Source organism: Babylonia areolata, chromosome 21 (genome assembly GCF_041734735.1).
Source record: "Babylonia areolata isolate BAREFJ2019XMU chromosome 21, ASM4173473v1, whole genome shotgun sequence".
Classification (NCBI taxonomy): Eukaryota; Metazoa; Mollusca; class Gastropoda; order Neogastropoda; family Buccinidae; genus Babylonia; species Babylonia areolata.
This window is the reverse complement of record NC_134896.1, coordinates 55,219,478-55,242,535: the sequence shown is the minus strand read 5'-3', so window position 1 is coordinate 55,242,535 and position 23,058 is coordinate 55,219,478. Positions and strand designations below refer to the sequence as shown.

The 23,058-nt window shown below is 44.5% G+C and overlaps 1 protein-coding gene across 1 annotated transcript in view; it reads right to left on the bottom strand.

Annotated features, from left to right (window-relative positions):
• The window catches only part of LOC143296039 (cyclin-dependent kinase-like 1), a 34,549-nt gene extending 14,851 nt beyond the window's left edge, over positions 1 to 19,698 (bottom strand). The window contains exons 1-4 of the mRNA XM_076607783.1: positions 19,528 to 19,698; positions 17,728 to 17,849; positions 16,618 to 16,690; positions 807 to 897 (exon numbers count right to left, since the gene is read on the bottom strand). Of these exons, the coding sequence (XP_076463898.1) occupies positions 807 to 897; positions 16,618 to 16,690; positions 17,728 to 17,849; positions 19,528 to 19,695 (454 nt within the window). The 5' untranslated portion in view covers positions 19,696 to 19,698. The remainder of the gene's footprint in view (positions 1 to 806; positions 898 to 16,617; positions 16,691 to 17,727; positions 17,850 to 19,527) is intronic.
• Positions 19,699 to 23,058: the final 3,360 nt, after the last annotated feature.

Below are 23,058 nucleotides of genomic sequence, written 5' to 3'. Positions count from 1 at the left end.
TCATAGCTTAAGTCTTTTGTGAAGGACTGTGACTCTCAAACCTGGAGGGAAAATGGCACTGGCTCTTTTTAGTTCTAGTCTGCAGTTGGCTTTTGGGGGATCATCCCAACGCTGACTACCCTAAAACCCTCTTGGCCGAGAGAGTGGGGGATGTAACTTGGGCAATACATTCTCCACTAAAATCAAATTCTAGCCCAGATAGCTGGGGCGGCAGTTGCCTACTCCGCTGTTCTGATGGTCATAGTCAGACCTGACTGACTATCATACACGTGTTTGTTGTAACATCACTCACACACACACACAAATGTACCTGTATGCACAGCACACGCATCCAGCAACACATACATGCGCACACAACACACACACACACACACACACACACATTCACATTCTCACACATTTGCAAACAAACACATACACTATCACACACACACACACACACACACACACGCAATCGTACTCACACACAGATATATACATACACACAAATTCACTTATGTATATAGTACATGTGTAGCACACACATTTACACACATATAAGCACACATGAAAATGCTTGCACACACACACACACACACACACACACACACACATACATACATGCATTTTCACACACATACACTCATGTATGTACATATGCAACACACACACGCACACACACACACACACACACACACACTTGTACTCACACACACACACACACACACACACATGCATGCATTCTCACACACATACACTCATGCATGTACATATGCAGCACACACACACACACACACACACACACACAAACACACACTGTTACTCACTCAATATTCTGGCGAAGCCGAAATCACACAGTTTGACGTGGCCCTCCCGAGTGATTAGAATGTTCTCCGGCTTGACATCACGGTGAATGGTCTGCACAGCACAGAACAGCACAACACAAAGACACACATCAGTTCATTTCAGTTCAGGTCTGCACAGCACAGCACAGCACAACACAAAGACACACATCAGTTCACTTCAGTTCAGGTCTGCACAGCACAGCACAGCACAACACAAAGACACACATCAGTTCACTTCAGTTCAGGTCTGCACAGCACAGCACAGCACAACACAAAGACACACATCAGTTCACTTCAGTTCAGGTCTGCACAGCGCAGCACAGCACAACACAAAGACACACATAAGTTCACTTCAGTTCAGGTCTGCACAGCGCAGCACAGCACAACACAAAGACACACATCAGTTCACTTCAGTTCAGGTCTGCACAGCACAGCACAGCACAACACAAAGACACACATCAGTTCACTTCAGTTCAGGTCTGCACAGCACAGCACAACACAAAGACACACATCAGTTCACTTCAGTTCAGGTCAGCACAGCACAGCACAACACAACACAAAGACACACATCAGTTCACTTCAGTTCAAGTCTGCACAGCACAGCACAGCTCAACACAAAGACACACATCAGTTCACTTCAGTTCAGGTCTGCACAGCACAGCACAACACAACACAAAGACACACATCAGTTCACTTCAGTTCAGGTCTGCACAGCACAGCACAGCACAACACAAAGACACACATCAGTTCACTTCAGTTCAGGTCTGCACAGCACAGCACAGCACAACACAAAGACACACATCAGTTCACTTCAGTTCAGGTCTGCACAGCGCAGCACAACACAACACAAAGACACACATCAGTTCACTTCAGTTCAGGTCTGCACAGCACAGCACAGCACAACACAAAGACACACATCAGTTCACTTCAGTTCAGGTCTGCACAGCACAGCACAACACAACACAAAGACACACATCAGTTCACTTCAGTTCAGGTCTGCACAGCACAGCACAGCACAACACAAAGACACACATCAGTTCACTTCAGTTCAGGTCTGCACAGCACAGCACAGCACAACACAAAGACACACATCAGTTCACTTCAGTTCAGGTCTGCACAGCACAGCACAACACAACACAAAGACACACATCAGTTCACTTCAGTTCAGGTCTGCACAGCACAGCACAGCACAACACAAAGACACACATCAGTTCACTTCAGTTCAGGTCTGCACAGCACAGCACAGCACAACACAAAGACACACATCAGTTCACTTCAGTTCAGGTCTGCACAGCACAGCACAGCACAACACAAAGACACACATCAGTTCACTTCAGTTCAGGTCTGCACAGCACAGCACAGCACAACACAAAGACACACATCAGTTCACTTCAGTTCAGGTCTGCACAGCACAGCACAGCACAACACAAAGACACACATCAGTTCACTTCAGTTCAGGTCTGCACAGCACAGCACAACACAACACAAAGACACACATCAGTTCACTTCAGTTCAGGTCTGCACAGCACAGCACAACACAACACAAAGACACACATCAGTTCACTTCAGTTCAGGTCTGCACAGCACAGCACAGCACAACACAAAGACACACATCAGTTCACTTCAGTTCACGTCTGCACAGCACAGCACAGCACAACACAAAGACACACATCAGTTCACTTCAGTTCAGGTCTGCACAGCACAGCACAGCACAACACAAAGACACACATCAGTTCACTTCAGTTCAGGTCTGCACAGCACAGCACAGCACAACACAAAGACACACATCAGTTCACTTCAGTTCAGGTCTGCACAGCACAGCACAACACAACACAAAGACACACATCAGTTCACTTCAGTTCAGGTCTGCACAGCACAGCACAGCACAACACAAAGACACACATCAGTTCACTTCAGTTCAGGTCTGCACAGCACAGCACAGCACAACACAAAGACACACATCAGTTCACTTCAGTTCAGGTCTGCACAGCACAGCACAACACAACACAAAGACACACATCAGTTCACTTCAGTTCAGGTCTGCACAGCACAGCACAGCACAACACAAAGACACACATCAGTTCACTTCAGTTCAGGTCTGCACAGCACAGCACAGCACAACACAAAGACACACATCAGTTCACTTCAGTTCAGGTCAGCACAGCACAGCACAGCACAACACAAAGACACACATCAGTTCACTTCAGTTCAGGTCTGCACAGCACAGCACAGCACAACACAAAGACACACATCAGTTCACTTCAGTTCAGGTCTGCACAGCACAGCACAGCACAACACAAAGACACACATCAGTTCACTTCAGTTCAGGTCTGCACAGCACAGCACAACACAACACAAAGACACACATCAGTTCACTTCAGTTCAGGTCTGCATAGCACAGCACAACACAAAGACACACATCAGTTCACTTCAGTTCAGGTCTGCACAGCACAGCACAGCACAACACAAAGACACACATCAGTTCACTTCAGTTCAGGTCTGCACAGCACAGCACAGCACAACACAAAGACACACATCAGTTCACTTCAGTTCAGGTCTGCACAGCACAGCACAGCACAACACAAAGACACACATCAGTTCACTTCAGTTCAGGTCTGCACAGCACAGCACAGCACAACACAAAGACACACATCAGTTCAGGTCTGCACAGCACAGCACAACACAAAGACACACATCAGTTCACTTCAGTTCAGGTCTGCACAGCACAGCACAACACAACACAAAGACACACATCAGTTCACTTCAGTTCAGGTCTGCACAGTACAACACAAAGACACACATCAGTTCACTTCAGTTCACGTCTGCACAGCACAACACAACACAACACAAAGACACACATCAGTTCACTTCAGTTCAGGTCTGCACAGCACAGCACAGCACAACACAAAGACACACATCAGTTCACTTCAGTTCAGGTCTGCACAGCACAGCACAGCACAACACAAAGACACACATCAGTTCACTTCAGTTCAGGTCTGCACAGCACAACACAACACAAAGACACACATCAGTTCACTTCAGTTCACGTCTGCACAGCACAGCACAGCACAACACAAAGACACATCAGTTCACTTCAGTTCAGGTCTGCACAGCACAGCACAGCACAGCACAACACAAAGACACACATCAGTTCACTTCAGTTCAGGTCTGCACAGCACAGCACAACACAACACAAAGACACACATCAGTTCACTTCAGTTCAGGTCTGCAAAGCACAGCACAACACAACACAAAGACACACATCAGTTCACTTCAGTTCAGGTCTGCACAGTACAACACAAAGACACACATCAGTTCACTTCAGTTCACGTCTGCACAGCACAACACAACACAACACAAAGACACACATCAGTTCACTTCAGTTCAGGTCTGCACAGCACAGCACAGCACAACACAAAGACACACATCAGTTCACTTCAGTTCAGGTCTGCACAGCACAGCACAGCACAACACAAAGACACACATCAGTTCACTTCAGTTCAGGTCTGCACAGCACAGCACAGCACAACACAAAGACACACATCAGTTCACTTCAGTTCAGGTCTGCACAGCGCAGCACAGCACAACACAAAGACACACATCAGTTCACTTCAGTTCAGGTCTGCATAGCACAGCACAACACAACACAAAGACACACATCAGTTCACTTCAGTTCAGGTCTGCATAGCACAGCACAACACAACACAAAGACACACATCAGTTCACTTCAGTTCAGGTCTGCACAGCGCAGCACAACACAACACAAAGACACACATCAGTTCACTTCAGTTCAGGTCTGCATAGCGCATCACAACACAACACAAAGACACACATCAGTTCACTTCAGTTCAGGTCTGCACAGCACAGCACAACACAACACAAAGACACACATCAGTTCACTTCAGTTCAGGTCTGCATAGCACAGCACAACACAACACAAAGACACACATCAGTTCACTTCAGTTCAGGTCTGCACAGCACAGCACAGCACAGCACAACACAAAGACACACATCAGTTCAGGTCTGGACAGCACAGCACAACACAAAGACACACATCAGTTCAGGTCTGCACAGCACAGCACAACACAAAGACACACTTCAGTTCAGGTCTGCACAGCACAGCACAGCACAACACAAAGACACACATCAGTTCAGGTCTGCACATCACAGCACAACACAAAGACACACATCAGTTCAGGTCTGGACAGCACAGCACAACACAAAGACACACATCAGTTCAGTTCAGGTCTGGACAGCACAGCACAACACAGCACAACACAAAGACACATCAGTTCACTTCAGTTCAGGTCTACACAGCACATTCTTTCTCTGTCTCTGGACCTTCTAATTGGAATGAACTTCCTCTTTCACTTCGTCAAGTCTCCACACTCAGCTCTTTCAAGTCTGGCCTTAAAACCCACCTCTTCCCAGAATAGCCTCCCTTGCCTGCCCTTCCTTGTCTTTAGTTTCTACAGTTTTCGAGTTATGCATGCGTGTTAACGACTGGTGCGAAAGCGCTTTGATTTGTCTCTGCACAAGATTCAGCGCTATATAAATACCATTATTATTATTATTATTACAATAACGTAACACTTGCTGGTCAGTCTTTGATCAGGGTCTTGCAGGCTGTGATCTGACCACCAAGCTGACCAGCATTCTTGTTGAGCGCTGTGTTTCAGTATGTTAAGTTTCAGTTTCTCAAGGAGGCGTCACTGCGTTCCGACAAATCCATATACGCTACACCACATCTGCTAGGCAGATGCCTGACAGCAGCAATAACCCAACGAGCTTGTCAGGCCTTGAGTGCACGCATATAAATTTATATATTTGTGTACCTATCAGAGTGGATTTCTTTTTGCATGGAGGACAACACACTCATTCTTTTTTACATGGCGCCAAGTGCGTGCTGCACCCTTCCCCCTTTCCCAATCTCTCTCCCTCTCTCTCTCTCTCTCTGTCTCACACATACACACAAAAGTACAATCCACATCATACACAATCACACACAGACCCTGACAGATCAAACAAACAAAATTTCCCCGAGTACCAGCAGCGAGCAGCAGAGCAGCAGCGCTTGACTTTTCAACAAATTCTACAGGACCCTCATGGTGTAAACCCGGTCAAACCTCCCCCAAGCACCCAACCCCCACCACCCTGACCACCACCACCACCCCACTCCCTTCCTTAGCCTCTCCCTCCCACCCACCCCACCCCCAGATCCCCAACTTCCCCATAACCGTCCCAGAACAGCTGAGAGAGCAGTGGACAGTATCCCCATGGGGTACATTCGGCCTCCTGCCCCCCATTTACCCCATTGCTTTGCCCAGAGTGAGTGAGTGAGTGAGAGAGAAAGAGAGAGAGAGAGAGAGAGAGAGAGAGAGAGAGAGAGAGTGTGTGTGTGTGTGTGTGTGTGTGTGTGTGTGTGTGTGTGTGTGTGTGTGCCTCAGGAGCCCAACAGAGACCGTTAATGCCCTGCCACTGTTTCAACACTTGTTGTCCCACCAACAAGAGGGGCTGGCCAAACACTGCAGGGCACCACAGGACAGGACAGAACAGGGGGGAGGGGGGAGGGGTTGGAGGGGAAAGCTTTTACCCTGGGAGACCCTCCACCGGCACTGACCTGCCTGTGTTGTCAGCCCACCCTGCCGATGACCCCTGCCCCCCACCCCTCCTTCAGCCCCCACAACACGGTCTGGTCAACGGATCTTCTTCCGCCTCGGTGCATGGCAAACACTCAGTGTGTGTGTGTGAACACTCTCACATGCAGGCACACATGCATGGTGGTAAGTGGTGCAGCTTTCACCATCCTGTCTGTTCTTTTCTTCTTCTGCGTTCACTCGTATGCACACGAGTGGGCTTTTACCTGAATGACCGTTTTTACCCCGCCATGTAGGCAGCCATACTCCATTTTCGGGGGGGGTGCATGCTGGGTATGTTCTTGCTTCCATAACCCACCGAACGCCGACATGGATTACAGAATCTTTAACGTGCGTATTTGATCTTCTGCTTGCATATATACACGAAGGGAGTTCAGGCACTAGCAGGTCTGCACATATGTTGACCTGGGAGATCGGGAAAATCTCCACCCTTTACCCACCAGGCGCCGTCACCGTGATTCGAACCGGGGACCCCGGAACCTCAGATTGACAGTCCAACGCTTTAACCACTCGGCTATTGCGCCCGTCATCCTGTCTGTAATTCTTCTCTCTGTCTGTTTAAAACAAATACATCATGCAGAAAGAAAACAATAAATAAATAAATAAATAAATGGAAGTGGTGCTGTGTCACTGTGGCAATGCGCTCTCCGCAGGGAAGAGCAGCCTGAATTTCACACAGAGAAATCTGCTGCGACATATGATAGTCAGTCGTGTCCGACTATGACCATCAGAACAGCAGAGGAGGCAACTGCTGTTCCGACTATTTGGGCTAGAATTTGATTATAGTGGAGAGTGTCTTGCCCAAGTTACATCCCCACTCTCTCGGCCAAGAGTGTTATATGAAAGTCGGCGTTGGGATGGTTCCCAAAGGCCAACTAGCCCACAAGGCTGCAGCACTAAGAGCCAGTGCAATTTTGCCTCCTAGTTTGAGAGTCATAGTCCTTCACAAAAGACTAAGCTGTAAACTGTTTCCCACTGACTGGAGAAACCATTGATAATACAGCTCTCACTTTGCTGCTGGCCCAAATGTAAACTTATGTCAATCTATGATATAAGACGAGTGTTGGGCCTGCGCCATAAATACAAGACAAGACACAACTTCAGAGGCATTACTCACAGACATTTTACCACACAGAATGCACTTACAAACAGCAAGTAATGCGCCTCCAGTTCTACAACATGATTCCAACTGACAACGGAACACCCCCCAATCCCCCCTCCTAAACTGCCCCCCCAACCTGTGATACCTATGCGAAGATCATCTCCAACACCGGCACACAAACCAGAACTTTTCATCACGCCTACAGCACCGGCACCCATCACAACATTTCTTCTCAATGGGCTTTTAAGACTGACGGTCTGTGATGATTTGCATTTGTATTTGTATTTCTTTTTATCACAACAGATTTCTCTGTGTGAAATTCAGGCTGCTCTCCCCAGGGAGAGCGCATCGCTACACTACAGCGCCACCCTTTTTTTTTTGTTTTTTTTCCTGCGTGCAGTTTTATATGTTTTTCCTCACGAAGTGGATTTTTCTACAGAATTTTGCCAGGAACAACCCTTTTGTTGCCATGGGTTCTTTTATGTGCGCTAAGTGCATGCTGCACACGGGACCTCGGTTTATCGTCTCATCCGAATGACTAGCGTCCAGACCACCACTCAAGGTCTAATGGAGGGGGAGAAAATATCGGCGGCTGAGCCGTGATTCGAACGAGCGCGCTCAGATTCTCTCGCTTCCTAGGCGGGCACGTTATCTCTAGGCTGTCACTCCAGATCAAATGATGAAGACAGCCTGGGCTGTATGTAAGATACTTGGCACCTAAACAGCCTGACACACAGTTCTCTTCACAGGGACATCAAACACACTTCACTCTGGCATGTCTCTTCTTCAGGATCCTATCTTCTGCCACAGCAGAGAGATCATTCCTGCACAATACGTTTGATTTGATTTGACTTGATTTCATATGGATGCTGAAACAGTACCTATCCTCGTTGGAGACCCAAGCTCAAAGCCCTTTACAAACTCGGGATCATTTGCACAACAGGTTGCCTACCCGGGTAGAGCCGACTGACGGCTGCGATTGGGCGGTCATCATTCGTTTCCGAATATGTTTCAGTAGGATGTGGTAAGAATGGAAAAGGACACAGTTCTGCACGGCTACACACATCTATAATCACACAGGATGAAGCAGCACATAACCAGTTTACAAGAACATGCAGAAAACTCAGACGTAGCTTATAAGTACAGAAATGCAAGAGACATAAAAGTATTCAGTGGACATAAGCCACACTGACTCTGTCATAGTTCGTCTAGTATCAATAGAAAAATATTTTTAAAAATCTGCCAGGATGAATCTGAAGTAGGGGCACTTACGGCAAATCACTGGCAGCCCATTGCAGTATGCACAAAAAGTCAGTGGGGAGTGGGGTAACGAATGCTGCCTGCATTTCACAACTACCTTGTCACCACCCAAAACACAGCCCCCCCCCCTCCCCGCCCCCCTCGCCCTCCTCCCAAAAACCCCCACCCTCCACCACCACTGTGAGCCACTTGATCTCCAGCACTCTCCTCCTGCCTGGCCACTCAGTGTTTCTGTCCTCCCTGGGACAAGCGTCAAGACAAACAAGTGCTGTTTTCGATGCATTCCGCACAGTGCCGACACCTTCCCCCCTCCCTCACCCCCCCAATCCTCCCACCTCCACCCTCCCCACTCCTGCACCCTGTGACCTCTCGAGGTACTGGGTCCACACCCACCTTAGCCCTGTACTCCTTCAGCCAACATCTCTTCAACAGTGGTTGGGGGGGGATGGGGAGGGGGGGGCACACCGGGCACAATAGCCAAGTGGTTAAAGCACTGGACTTTCAGTCTGAGGGTCCTGAGTTTGAATCTCGCTGACTGCACCTGGTGGGTAAAGGGTGGAGATTTTTGCAATCTCCCAGGTCAACAAATGTGCAGACCTGCTAGTGCCTGAACCCCCCTTCGTGTGTATACGGAAAGCAGAAGATCAAATATGCACGTTTAAGATCCTGTAATCCATGTCAGTGTTCCATGGGTCATTGAAACAAGAACATACCCAGCATGCAAACCCCTGAAAACGTAGTATGGCTGCTTACATGGCGGGGTAAATAAACAAAATGGTCATAAATGTCAAATGTTACATGTCTGTCTGAGTGTATATGTGCATGCCTAAATCTGTTTGAATGACACAGGAAACACATGATGAGCTCCCAAAGGCAGCCTTCAGTCGGCTCTACCCATCAGGTAGGCAGCCTGTTGTGCAAGCGACCCCATGTTTGTCAAGCACTTAGAGCTTGGTCTCCGACCGAGGACAGGCGCTACAGAAGTATCCATATCATTCACCTCAGCTGTGTACTAATTTGGTCAACATCTCTTCATGGTGGGGTGGGGGTGGGTGGGGGGAGGGTCACATTCACACAAACAAGTGCTGTTTTGACACAGTATCAAGGTTTCAGTTTGGACAAATCCATATACGCAGATGCCTGACAGCAGCACACCCCAACGCGCTACTCAGACCTTCTGGAGTTCAAGCATATGTGGTTCATCCGTCGGGATCGACGAGGACCATCTAGTCATCCTGGGGGTGGATGGGTTGGGCTCTGTGGGTGCGCAGATGACTGATCAGGCCAATCCGCGCCCGGAAGGTTCTGATGCAGTGTGGACAGGGGATGGTGGCGGCTGTCGGGGACTTGCTGGCACCGGTTTTCCTGGCCTGTCTGCGTTGCTCTGCTGCAGCGATTCTGTTGGCCTCACAGGATTTGGCGCCTTTGTGGACAGCTGAACGTCACTTTGGTCTGTCCATTTCAGTTCAAGCATATAAGATGTGTGTACCCATCAAGAGTGGATTTCTTCAGCAGAATCATGCCAGGAACCAACACTTTTGTCGCCACAGGTTTTGAGATTTTGTCCAGAGCACCAAGTACGCGCCACACACAGGGCCACAGTTTATCATCAAATCAGAATTGCATGATATATAGATAATGGAATGACAGAAAGAAATAGAAAGGAAGGAAGAAAAACAGGCAATGACTAGAAAATGAACAGAGAAACGGAAAAAAAGAAAGAAAAAAAAGAAGTCAAATGAAAAGACTCTCTTCTTTCTGTTTATCCACTCAACTTTCCTTCCTGAACAGAGGAGCAAAAGTCAAACGGAAACTAATAGGAGGAGTTTGTATTATACTCCATGTATCTTCTTCTTCTTCTTTTTTTTTTATTATCTGCTCAGCTTTCTTTCCGTGCAGTAAAACAAAGAGTTCCCCCCCCGATATATTTCCCGACCACACAACAACAACAAGGCTCAATGTAAAAAAAAAAAAAAAAAAAAAAAAAAAAAAAAAAAATCTTCGTCCGTCAAAGGGGAACGATTTTCTTTATGTGGTGGGCTATTAGATATATTTTGTATGAACTGCAATCATTTTGAGAGTGGATCTTTCTCCTGTAAATAAATAAGCAAATAAACAGATAAACGAAGAAACTGAACAACAGGTAGCGACTGATGTCAATTTACAGTGTCACATCACAGTAGAGACAGACAAAATAACAGACAGACAGAAAGACAGGAAAAGAAAGACAAAACACCAGTACTGGCAATGGGGGAGAGAAAAGAATCTGGCTGACAATGCCCGGGTCAGCAGTGACGTGCCCACCCCACATTAATCTGCCAATGCTGATCCCACCGCTGCCAGCCACAGCACAGCAATGCCTGTGGGCCCAGCACAGTGACGCAGGGGAGAGAGACACGTGATCCGTCAGTCAAGGACTCTCCGGGCCGGGCTGGGCGCTGGTGTCCATAACCTGGCTGCAGAGAGGATTCTTCTTCTTCTTCTTCTTCGTTCGTGAAGGCCTGACTAAGCGCGTTGGGTTACGCTGCTGGTCAGGCATCTGCTTGGCAGATGTGGTGTGACGTATATGGATTTGTCCAAACGCAGTGACGCCTCCTTGAGCTACTGAAACTGAAACTGAAACTTCGTTCGTGGGCTGCAACTCCCACGTTCACTCGTATGTACACGAGTGGGCTTTGACTTGCGTGACTGTTTTTACCCTGCCATGCAGGCAGCCATACTCCGTTTTCAGGGGTGTGCATGCTGGGTATGTTCTTGTTTCCGTAACCCACTGAATGCTGACATGGATTACAGGATCTTAAACGTGCGTATTTGATCTTCTGCTGTGCATATACACACGAAGGGGGTTCAGGCACGAGCAGGTCTGCACATAGGTTGACCTGGGAGATCAGAAAAATCTCCACCCTTTACCCACCAGGCGCCATTACCGAGATTCGAACTGGGGACCCTCAGATTGAAAGTCCAACGCTTTAACCACTCGGCTATTGCGCCCATCTGCAGGAAGATGAGAGCCACAAGACAACAAAGACAGGGAGCCACTTAAGCATGTGTTGGATTATGCTTGGAACATCTGGGTTCCCCCCCCCCCCCCAACACCCGCACTCCCCGCCCCCCATCCCCCACCTCACCACACCCCTACAGCTTGTTCAATGTTTATTCTAAAGTGCTCCGTCTGAGGGAGGAAAGCGCTCAACAAGTATCCATTATTATTATCATTAATATGATCATTATATGTGTTGCAGTCTGCATGTGTTGGACTGTGCCAGGGTCAGACATTTGGGTTTGTCTCCCCCCCCCCCAACCCACCCTTCCCCTCCCCCCCACACTCCCAGCTTGTCTGATGTTAATTACAAAGCGCTTTGAGCTCCCTTAAAGGGAGGAAAGCACTCAAAACATGTATCTATTATTATCACTGTCATTATTATTATCATCATTATTTTTGTATATGGTGATAGGCCCAACACTCAGCTCATACCACAGATCAACATCAGTTTACAGTTGGGCCAACAGCAAAGTGAGAGCTGTATCATCAATGGTTTCTCCATTGCAAGGGGAAATCATTTACAGCTTAGTCTTTTGTGAAGGACTATGACTCTCAAACCAGGAAGCAAGATTGCACTGGCTCTTAGTGCTGCAGCTTTGGGGGCTAGTTGGCCTTTGGGAACCATCCCAATGCTGACCGTCCTAAAACTCTCTTGGCCAAGAGAGTGGTGATGTAACTTTGGCAAGACACTCTCCACAATAATCAAATTGTTGCCTAAATAGTTGGGACGGCAGTTGCCTACTCTGCTGTTTTGATAATCAAAGCCGGACATGACTGTCACATATGTGGTGTAGTGTATATGGGTCTGTCCACAAGCTCTGACGTCGCTGTGAAACTGAAGCTGTTCATCAACTGTCCACAACCCTCTGTGACATTTCTTTCTTCTGTTTAACGTCTTTTCACTATTTAGTGGTATCAGACAATAACAAAAATGTAAAAACTGTAACAACAACAAAACTCTGTGTGTGTGTGTGTGTGTGTGTGTGTGTGTGTGTGTGTGTGTGTGAGTGAGAGAGAATGAGAGTAAGAGTGAGAGTGAGTGTGAGTGTGAGTGTGTGTGTGTGTGTGCTTGTGTGGTGGGGATTCCAGTGTACAGTTGCTAGGAATAGGGGGTGGTGCTGAGTGGGTGTTGATATTAGTACAAATACATTTGTGTGCGCACATGCACGCACACACGCACACACACACACACACACCCACAGAAAACACATGCACACACCTTAGTCTCTGCAATATAACAGAAGCTGCACATTAAATGTGCTCCCCCCCCTCCAATTCTTCACCCTTTGTTAGCCTCCCCTCACCCCTCTGCTCTTATTTGTATTTGTATTTGTATTTCTTTTTATCACAACAGATTTCTCTGTGCAAATTCAGGCTGCTCTCCCCAGGGAGAGCGCGTCGCTACACTACAGCGCCACCCATTTTTTTGTATTTTTTCCTACATGCAGTTTTTTTGGGGTTTTTTTCCTATCGATGTGGATTTTTCTACAGAATTTTGCCAGGAACAACCCTTTTGTTGCCGTGGGTTCTTTTACGTGCGCTAAGTGCATGCTGCACACGGGACCTCAGTTTATCGTCTCATCCGAATAACTAGCGTCCAGACCACCACTCAAGGTCTAGTGGAGGGGGAGAAAATATCGGCGGCTGAACCGTGATTCGAACCAGCGCGCTCAGATTCTCTCGCTTCCTCAGCGGACGTGTTACCTCTAGGCCATCACTCTACCTGTGCACTTTATTAATCCTGTCAAAGTATGCCAGTGAATCAACTGATTTTAGACTACCATTACAACTTGCCTAAAAAATTTAAAAAAGGAAAAAAAAAAGAACAGATTATATAAGAAATCTTACTGCACATCTATATCATGCATGTGACAGTGCAGGAATTGGTTGATCACAACAGTGTATTTACAGTTGACAGTTTTCTTGAATATGATAGGTCTGAGAAGTGAATATTCTGATATATCTCTGTACTTTCATTTCTCAGTTTGCTTGTCATTATGGATTATTTGATGATGATTACTCTTTTCTTGTATGTATATGTGTGTGTGTGTGTGTGTTGGAGATGGTATCATGTGTGCTGTGTTTGTTCTCCAAAGTGTGATAATGTTCACACCTCTTCAAATGGGGTTTTGGCCTAACTGAATAAAAAAAATTCTATTCTAGTCTCTGTTATGCATGTGTGTGTATGTATGTCGGACTTCCATCAGCTTCCTTCCCGTGAAATATCCCCTCCTCTCATTTTTCTTTACACGGGAAATGTAGAGGAAGAAGAAGAAGAACAACAACAACAACAACGATAAAAACATGAACAATAACAACAACAACAGCAACAAGAAGAACAACAACAAGATGAAGGAAGAAAAAGAAGAAGAAGAAGAACAACAACAAAAACAACAACAACAAAAAGATGGTGAAGAAGAAGTAGATCAAACACAACAACTACAAGATGAGGAAGAAGAAGAAGAAGAACAAGAAGAAGAAGAAGAACAACAACAACAACAACAACAAGAGAAGAAGAACAAGAAGAGAAGAAGAACAACAACAAGAACAAGAAGAAGAAGAAGAAGAACAAGAACAAGAACAACAACAACAACAACAAGAGAAGAAGAAGAACAACAACAAGAAGAACAAGAAGAGAAGAAGAACAACAAGAACAAGAAGAAGAACAAGAAGAAGAACAACAACAACAAGAACAAGAAGAAGAACAACAACAACAAGAACAACAACAAGAACAAGAAGAGAAGAAGAACAAGAACAAGAAGAATAACAAGAACAACAACAAGAAGAACAGAAGAAGAACAAGAAGAGCAAGACGTTGGGGAAGAAGAAGAGAGACCGAGACAGAGACTCAAAGAGAACCTTATGAGAGAGAAAGAAGTAGAAGAAGACGAAGACAAAGAAGAAGAACAACAAGAACAAGAACAAGAACAAGATGAAGAAGAAGAAGAGGAAAAAGAAGAAGAGGAAGAAGAACAAGAGAAGATGAAGAAGAACAACAAGAAGAAGCAGAAGAAGTTGAGGAAGAAGAATAAGAAGTAGAAGAAGATGAAGACGAAGAAGAAGAACAACAAGAACAAGAAGAAGATGAAGAAGAAGAAGAAGAAGAGATGAAGAAGAAGAGGAAAAAGAAGAAGAGGAAGAAGAAGAACAAGAACAAGAACAAGAAGAAGAAGTTGAGGAAGAAGAAGAGAGACCGAGACAGAGACTCAAAGAGAAACTTGTGAGAGAGAAAGAAGAAGAAGACGAAGAAGAACAACAAGAACAAGAAGAAGATGAAGAAGAAGAAAAGAAGAAGAAGAAGAGATGAAGATGAAGAGGAAAAAGAAGAAGAGGAAGAAGAAGAACAACAAGAACGACAAGAAGTTGAGGAAGAAGAAGTAGAAGAAGACGAAGATGAAGAAGAACAACAAGAACAAGAACAAGAAGAAGTTGAGGAAGAAGAAGAAGAAGAAGAAGAAGAGATGAAGAAGAAGAGGAAAAAGAAAAAGAGGAAGAAGAACAACAACAACAACAAGAAGTTGAGGAAGAAGAAGAAGAGACAGAGACAGAAAGAGAAACTTGTGAGAGAGAGCGCAAAGCAGACAGGGAGACACACAGACAGATGCAGAGTGAGACAAGAGGTAGAAACTGAACGAAACTGAGGGTGTGGGTAGAGGGGGAAGGGGGGAGGATTAGAAAAGATAAAAGTAGTGACCTTTTTCTTTTTTTTTTTTTACATGGGCACAACACAATACACACAATACACAAATTTTATTGTCTATACTTTGGTACAGAGATTTTCTTTTTGGCAGCAGCACATGTCCAACATAAGAAGAAAACAACAAACAAATAAAATGAATAGAAAATAAAAAGATAAATTAAATGGCACCAAATGGAGATAGCTATATACAAATATACAGATTACTGAAATTTATGTGCCTCTCCATTTCAGTCAGCCAAGCCGCACTGCTCATCTTCACACACACACACACACCACGCGCACACACACGCACACATACACTATCTCTCTTCCTCTCTCTCTCTCTGTCTCTCTTTTCACAAAATATGCACACAGATACACATGTGTACATAAAGAATATTAGAGCACAGGCATACACATAATATAAGTTTATTTCTCCGCACAGGCGGATAGTAGTTTGCACAGGACAGGAATGTCACACCCCTGCCGGAGTCTGCACTAGTTGGGTCACGGTTAAGTATGTGTAATTAAAATAGGTTGTCTACAATCACCAGTACCAGTGACTGGGCACTGAACGATATTCCTCCTGTTCCACATACACAGGTCTACAGATACAATCACATATATATATACACTTGCACAGGTACTCACACAAACATGTAAACACAAACACAAGTACACACAAACACATTCATGCACCACAAAGATGCGCACACACACCCTCGTAATACTTACATGCATATCCAAAAAACAAATGCACGTATGTTTGTGCGCACGCACACGCATACACACACACACACACAGAAACACAAACACAGAAAATTCAAACATACAGACACACACACACACAAACACAGAGAAACACACACACACACACACAGAGAAACAAAGACACAGAAAATTCACACACACACACACACACAAACACAGAGAAACACACACACACACAAAGAGAAACACACACACAAAAAATTCACACACACAGACACACACACACACACACAAACACAGAGAAACACACACACACACACACACACACACAATGTACTCACATTGTACTGATGACAGAAGTATATGGCAAGCAGTGTCTGATAAATGATTCTTTTGATTGTAGGCTCCGGTAATCTGAAACCAGAAGAAAAGCATGACAAACGTGGTCGCTGTTAATGTTATCCTACATTTCAGCCCCGTCGTTTTACCATAGTGACAGCTGCAGCAGCGGGGAAGTAAAGCCATTCTGACTGACCTCTCATTCTTTCCTTCCCATCACTGAATTCAGTTCTGATCAACGTTCAAACACCAGTTCAAATAAATCCATCTAAACAACACTGGAAATCTTATGCTAAGCTGTAGATGTGGGATTTATGTGGGGTGGGGGGGGGGGGGGGATGTGGGGGCGGGGAGGGTTTGTGAGTGAATGGGTGAGTGCGTGTGTATGGTTATTATTATTTCCATTATTATACATTATTATCATCATCATCATCATCATTATTATTATTATTATCATCATCACCATCATTACCATTAATATCATCATCATTATCATCATTATATATATAATTCTTCTTCTTATCATTATCATCAGCATCATTATTATTACTAATATCATCAATGTCATCATCATTATCATTGTTTGTATTATTATTATGATCATCATCATTATCATTACTATTATTATTATCATCATAATCATCATCATTATTATTATCATTACTATTATCATCATCATCGTCATTATTATCATTACTATTATTATTATCATCATCATCATCATTTTCATTATTTTTATCATTATTTTTATCATTAATATTAATATCATTATTATTGTTGTTATGGTTGTCATTACTGTTATTGTTGTTGCTGCTGATGCTGCTCTTCTTCATTATCTCCTCCTCATCATCATCATCATTACAAAGATCATTATCATTACAATGGTCATCATCATCCTCATCATTACAAAGATCATTATCATTACAATGGTCACCATCATCATCATCATCATCATCATTACAAAGATGATTATCATTACAATGGTCATCATCATCATTACAAAGATCATCATCATTACAAAGATCATTATCATTACAATGGTCACCATCATCATCATCATTACAAAGATGATTATCATTACAATGGTCAGCATCAAGAAGTGAGGCCCTCACCCTCGGGGACATCGATCCAGCTCATTCAGCAGTGTGTGGTCCACGTAGTCAAACACCAGGTGCAGGCGTTTCTTTCTGCGGAACACCTCAATCAGCCGCACCAGGTTGGGGTGCTTCAGTTGCTGCAAAACAACAAGCGCCACCCAACTGAAAATGCCACATAAAATGAACTAGAATTTGGCTTTTTTTCTTTTTTTTAGAACTACTTTACTACCACACAGCATTATTGTTTGTTGTTGGCGCTGGACTTTTAAATCCGAGGGTCCCGTGTTCGTGTCTCGGTAATGGCACCTGGTGGGTAAAGGGTGGAGATTTTTTCCAATCTCCCAGGTCAACATATGTGCAGACCTGTTAGTTCCTGAAACCCCTTTACCCTTCGTGTGTATGGTGTCTGGTGGGTAAAGGCTGGAGATTTTTCCTGCTTGTACCTGAACCCCCTTCATGTGAATACACAAGCAAACGATCAACTACGCATGTTAAAGATCCTGAAATCCATGTCAGCGTTCGGTGGGTCATAGAAACAAGAACATACTCAGCATGCACCACCCCCGAAAACGGAGTATTGCTGCCTACGTGGCAGGGTAAAAACGGTCATACACATAAAAGCCCACTCGTGTACATACGAGTGAATGTGGGAGTTGCAGCCCACGAACGAAGAAGGAGTCTGTTGTTGTTTTGTTGCCCAACTGAAAATTACTACATGAAATGAAGCAGAATTTGGTGGGCTGTTTTTGAACTACTTTACTACGACACAACATTATTGTTTGTTGCTGATTTTTGCCAAACTGAAAATACCACATGAATTGAAGTAGAATTGGGCTTTTTTTTTTTTTAGAACTACCTTACTACCACACATCATTTTTGTTTGGTGTTGGTTTTTTTGCCAGACTGAATATACCACACGAAATGAAATAGATTTTGGCTTTTTTTTCTTTCTTCTTTTTTTAAAGAAGTACTTTACTACCACACAGCATTAATTTTTGTTATTGGTTTTTGCCTGGTTTGAAAATACCACATAAAATGAAGTAGAACTGATTGTTGTTTTTTTTTATTCTATTTTTGTATTTTTCAGAAGTACTTTACTACCACACAGCATTATTGGTTCTTTTTTGTTTTGTTTTTGCCAACAGTAGACTGCAGCACAAAGACCAGTACAGAAATGTCCTTGTAAGCACACTGTACTGATTATCATCCACTATACAGTATACTAAAGCACGAGAGAGCTCAAAATCAGCATGCCAGGCCGATGTGTGTGTGTGTGTGTCTGTGTGTGTGTGCACACACGCATGCATGTGTGTGTGTGTGTGTGTGTGTGTGTGTGTGTGTGTGTGTGTTTTCTTGTGTGCTTTGTGTCTGACTGACGTGTTATCATAAAGTACTTTTGAGAAGTATGAAAGCACTATAAATAAGCATACTCTTTTTTTCTATGTGTAAAAGTGTAGGAGGGAGGGAACATTGGAAGGGGTGGGGGATGGGGGGGGAGCGTGTTTTCCACTTGGTGATATGAGCATGTTGCTTAAGTCATTAAACCATTTGAATCTCTCTCTCTCTCTCTCTTTTATATGCTTGACCGTTTTTATCCTGCCATGTATGCAGCCATACTGTGTTTTCGGGGGTTGTTTTGAGGGTAAGAACAGTCCAACATGTTCAAGTCCACTTGTAAAAGTGAACATGCATGGGCTTGTTGCCTATTCACACACACACACACACACACACACACACACACACACATGCACACACACACACACACACACACACACACACACACACACACACACACAAGCACCAGTCCTGACTCACCTTCAACATCCTGACCTCCCTCATGGCAATCTTCTTGATGAGCGGATCGTCCTCGGACTCCACAAATTTCTTGATGGCCACCAGCTGCTGTGTGTCCTTGTTGCGACACTTGAACACCACCCCGTACGACCCTTCCCCGATCTTGCCGATCTTTTCATACTTTTCCATTCTGTCCACTCGATCTCCTCCTCCTCCTCCACCACCACCTCCACCACCTCCACCACCACCACCACCACCTCCTGTTGGCTTGCTGTTGGGGAGGATTTCCTTCTTAGGGCTGCGACACATCGAAAGAAGAAAGAAGAAAAAAAAGTGAGCGATGTTTTCATGATGGTGACAAGGAAAACATGAACTGTTATAACGTTATACCACCTTCAACCATTGTGGCATAGAAGTAAGGCGAAGTACACCCACATATTCACACAAGTTTTACTCACACACACACACACACACATTCACACGAAATGCAAGACCTGTTATTTGCACACACACACACACACACACACACACACACATACATACAAAATGATCACACATACACATAGAAACACACACAGACACACACACACACATACAAAATGATCACACACACACACACACACACACACACACACACACACACACACACACACTACAATGCAAGACTTGTAAACTGTCCATACACAGACACAGTCTGTACAGAAATCCACTGTTTTGACATGAGCAATCTTTTTCCGCGTTCATGGGCTGCCACTCCCACGTTCACCCACATACATGTGGAAGTGGGATGATATATGTGTGTATGATTGTTTTTAACCCCAGCAACAGCCCTTCAGGGGAGGACAATAAACTTATGTAACAAAATACAAATAAACTGAAGCAGAGTAAGTCAAGAAAGTATTCAAATTCAAATATAATTTTACACACACACACACACACAATCATCCCCCTCCCATATCTAGCCCACAAACTTCTCCATGTATACCCTCCATCCCCCCTTCACAACCCTCTTCACCATCTCTCTCTGACCCCCCCTTGCCCCCCCCCCCCCTCCCACACCCCTCCCCCCCCCCCCCTCCCACTTCCCCTCCACCCATCCCCCTTCATTATGCAAAGGTCCCATCACATTCAGAACAAAGTATTCAGATTCACTCCAAAATCAGACACTCACTGTGTCAAGGGTGCACGGTCACTCTCAGTCACATGAGCACATGACCACGGCCCTCATCCCACCCACCCGCCCACACACCCACACAGAGGTACACAATAAGTGAATAACTCCCCCACACAATGAGTTCATCTTATTTACATTGATCAATCTAATGAGAAATCATCCAAAGGCTTGTCAATGTCACTCACATACACACGCACAGTACAGTGTCTCAGTCCACAGTTAAGTCCAACAAACAAAAATGAAAGAGCATGATATAAGCTCAGGATTGTTGTTGCTTAAGTTTTCTTTTTTCTCTATCGAAAACGGTATTTTGTCTTGGTTTTTTTATATATATATATATACATTAAAATGTTTAAACCATGTCCAACAAACATGGACGTGACAAAATTTGAACTAAAAAGTTATAAAAAATAAAAATAATAAAATAAAAAACCACAATGGTTAAAGCCAATGCCGAATGGTTAAAGTGTTGGACTTTCAATCTGAAGGTCCCGGGTTTGAATCTTGGTGATGGCGCCTGGTGGGTAAAGGGTGGAGATTTTTTCCGATCTCCCAGGTCAACATATGTACAGACCTGCTAGTGCCTGAATCCCCTTTGTGTGTATAAGCACGCAGAAGATCAAATACGCATGTTAAAGATCCTGTAATCCATGTCAGCGTTCGGTGGGTTATGGAAACAAGAACATACCCAGCATGCACACCCCCCAAAAACAGAGTATGGCTGCCTACTTGGCGAGGTAAATAAAACGGTCAAACAAGTAAAATGTTACATGTCTGTCTGAGTGTGTATGTGTGTGCGCCTGAAATCTGATTGAATGACACAGGAAACGAATGATGAGCACCCTGTGGCAGCCATCAGTCGGCTCTACCCTGGTAGGCAGCCTGTTGTGCAAATGACCCCGTGTTTGTAAAGCGCTTAGGGCCTGGTCCGACCAAGGATAGATGCTATGTAAGTATTCATATCAATCCAAAAAAAATTTTTTTTAAACCAACAACAACAACAACAAAAAAAGAGTAAAACATATTAAGAAGAATAATACATGAAAGTAATAACACAATGCCTTGATTTACCATGCAATAAAAGAGATCTCTCTCTCTCTCTTTCACACACACACACACACACACACACACACACACATGCACACCTACACACACACACACACTGTACAATTCCTCAGAAATTAAGACACTGATCACTGTAAAAATCTGCAACTTATTCACAATGTTACAAAAATATAACATTAACTGTTTCGGCATGAAAGAGTGTTAACTCAGTATGTATACATGGAGATCGATATTCATTCACACTGCCCGCTTACCGTTAACAATATGCCTGTCCAGTCTAATACCAATTATGTTTGTCTGTACACTGCTGATCTGTCATATCTACACTTTGTAACTGATACACACAGTTTCTCCTTCCTCGCGAATGAACAACTAGCTGGCAGGGATCATTTTCAAGAACGCACCAAAGATTTGGTTCGTTTTCTCATCGTACAACTTCGAAAAAAATAAATACAACTTACACAGATCAGCAACGACAGCTTTTGTCTTCAGACACAAACATCCAATGATGGTTTTTCTTCAACAAGCTGACATAAATGGGGTCAATTTTTTGGTGACGATTTGGAAGAAAATCCTAAATCAACGTCGTCTACTACTGACACACTTTCCATGCAGTGACACATTCCACTGCGCCATATTCGTTCCTTCGAATATTCATGCGCACCATGCAAATCAGGAAAAAGAAAGAAACGTGTTTCTCAATTACTAATCATTGTATTACAATAAACGCATATATATGTGTCAACAAGGAACACGTTTACATTACAATCATTTTCCATGAGAACGAAATAGTGTACAAACGACGGGTTTATTTTCCTTCGCTCCATAATAAAAGAGTGCACAACACGACTTTGCGTTCATTGTTGATAGTAGAGGTCATAGCCAGGGTGACGTTTTGTCACGTGATGTAAACACGTGCCCCCCTCTTTTCCAATTTCCTGTTTTCGCGCTGTGTGCATGACTTAGGAGTGAAGCGGACCGTAAATTTGATCACCTTACCTTCTTCCAGTAACGCTCTGTTTATTCACAGTAACGAACAGATGAAGACAGAGAAAGGGGAAGGGAAAGAGAAAGAGTGACAGAGAGAGAGAGAGAGAGAAAGGGGAAGGGAAAGAGAAAGAGTGAGAGAGAGAGAGAGAATCTCTGGGTACAAATCCTCTGTGTGTGTGTGTGTGTGTGCGCGCGCGCGCGTGTGTGTGTGTGAAGCAGCATGTAAGCACGCGTGAACTGTGTTATGGGCATAGGCGCGCGCACGAACACAGATACACACACACACCGCCATGTATGCACTCATTCACTCTTGACTCTCTCCC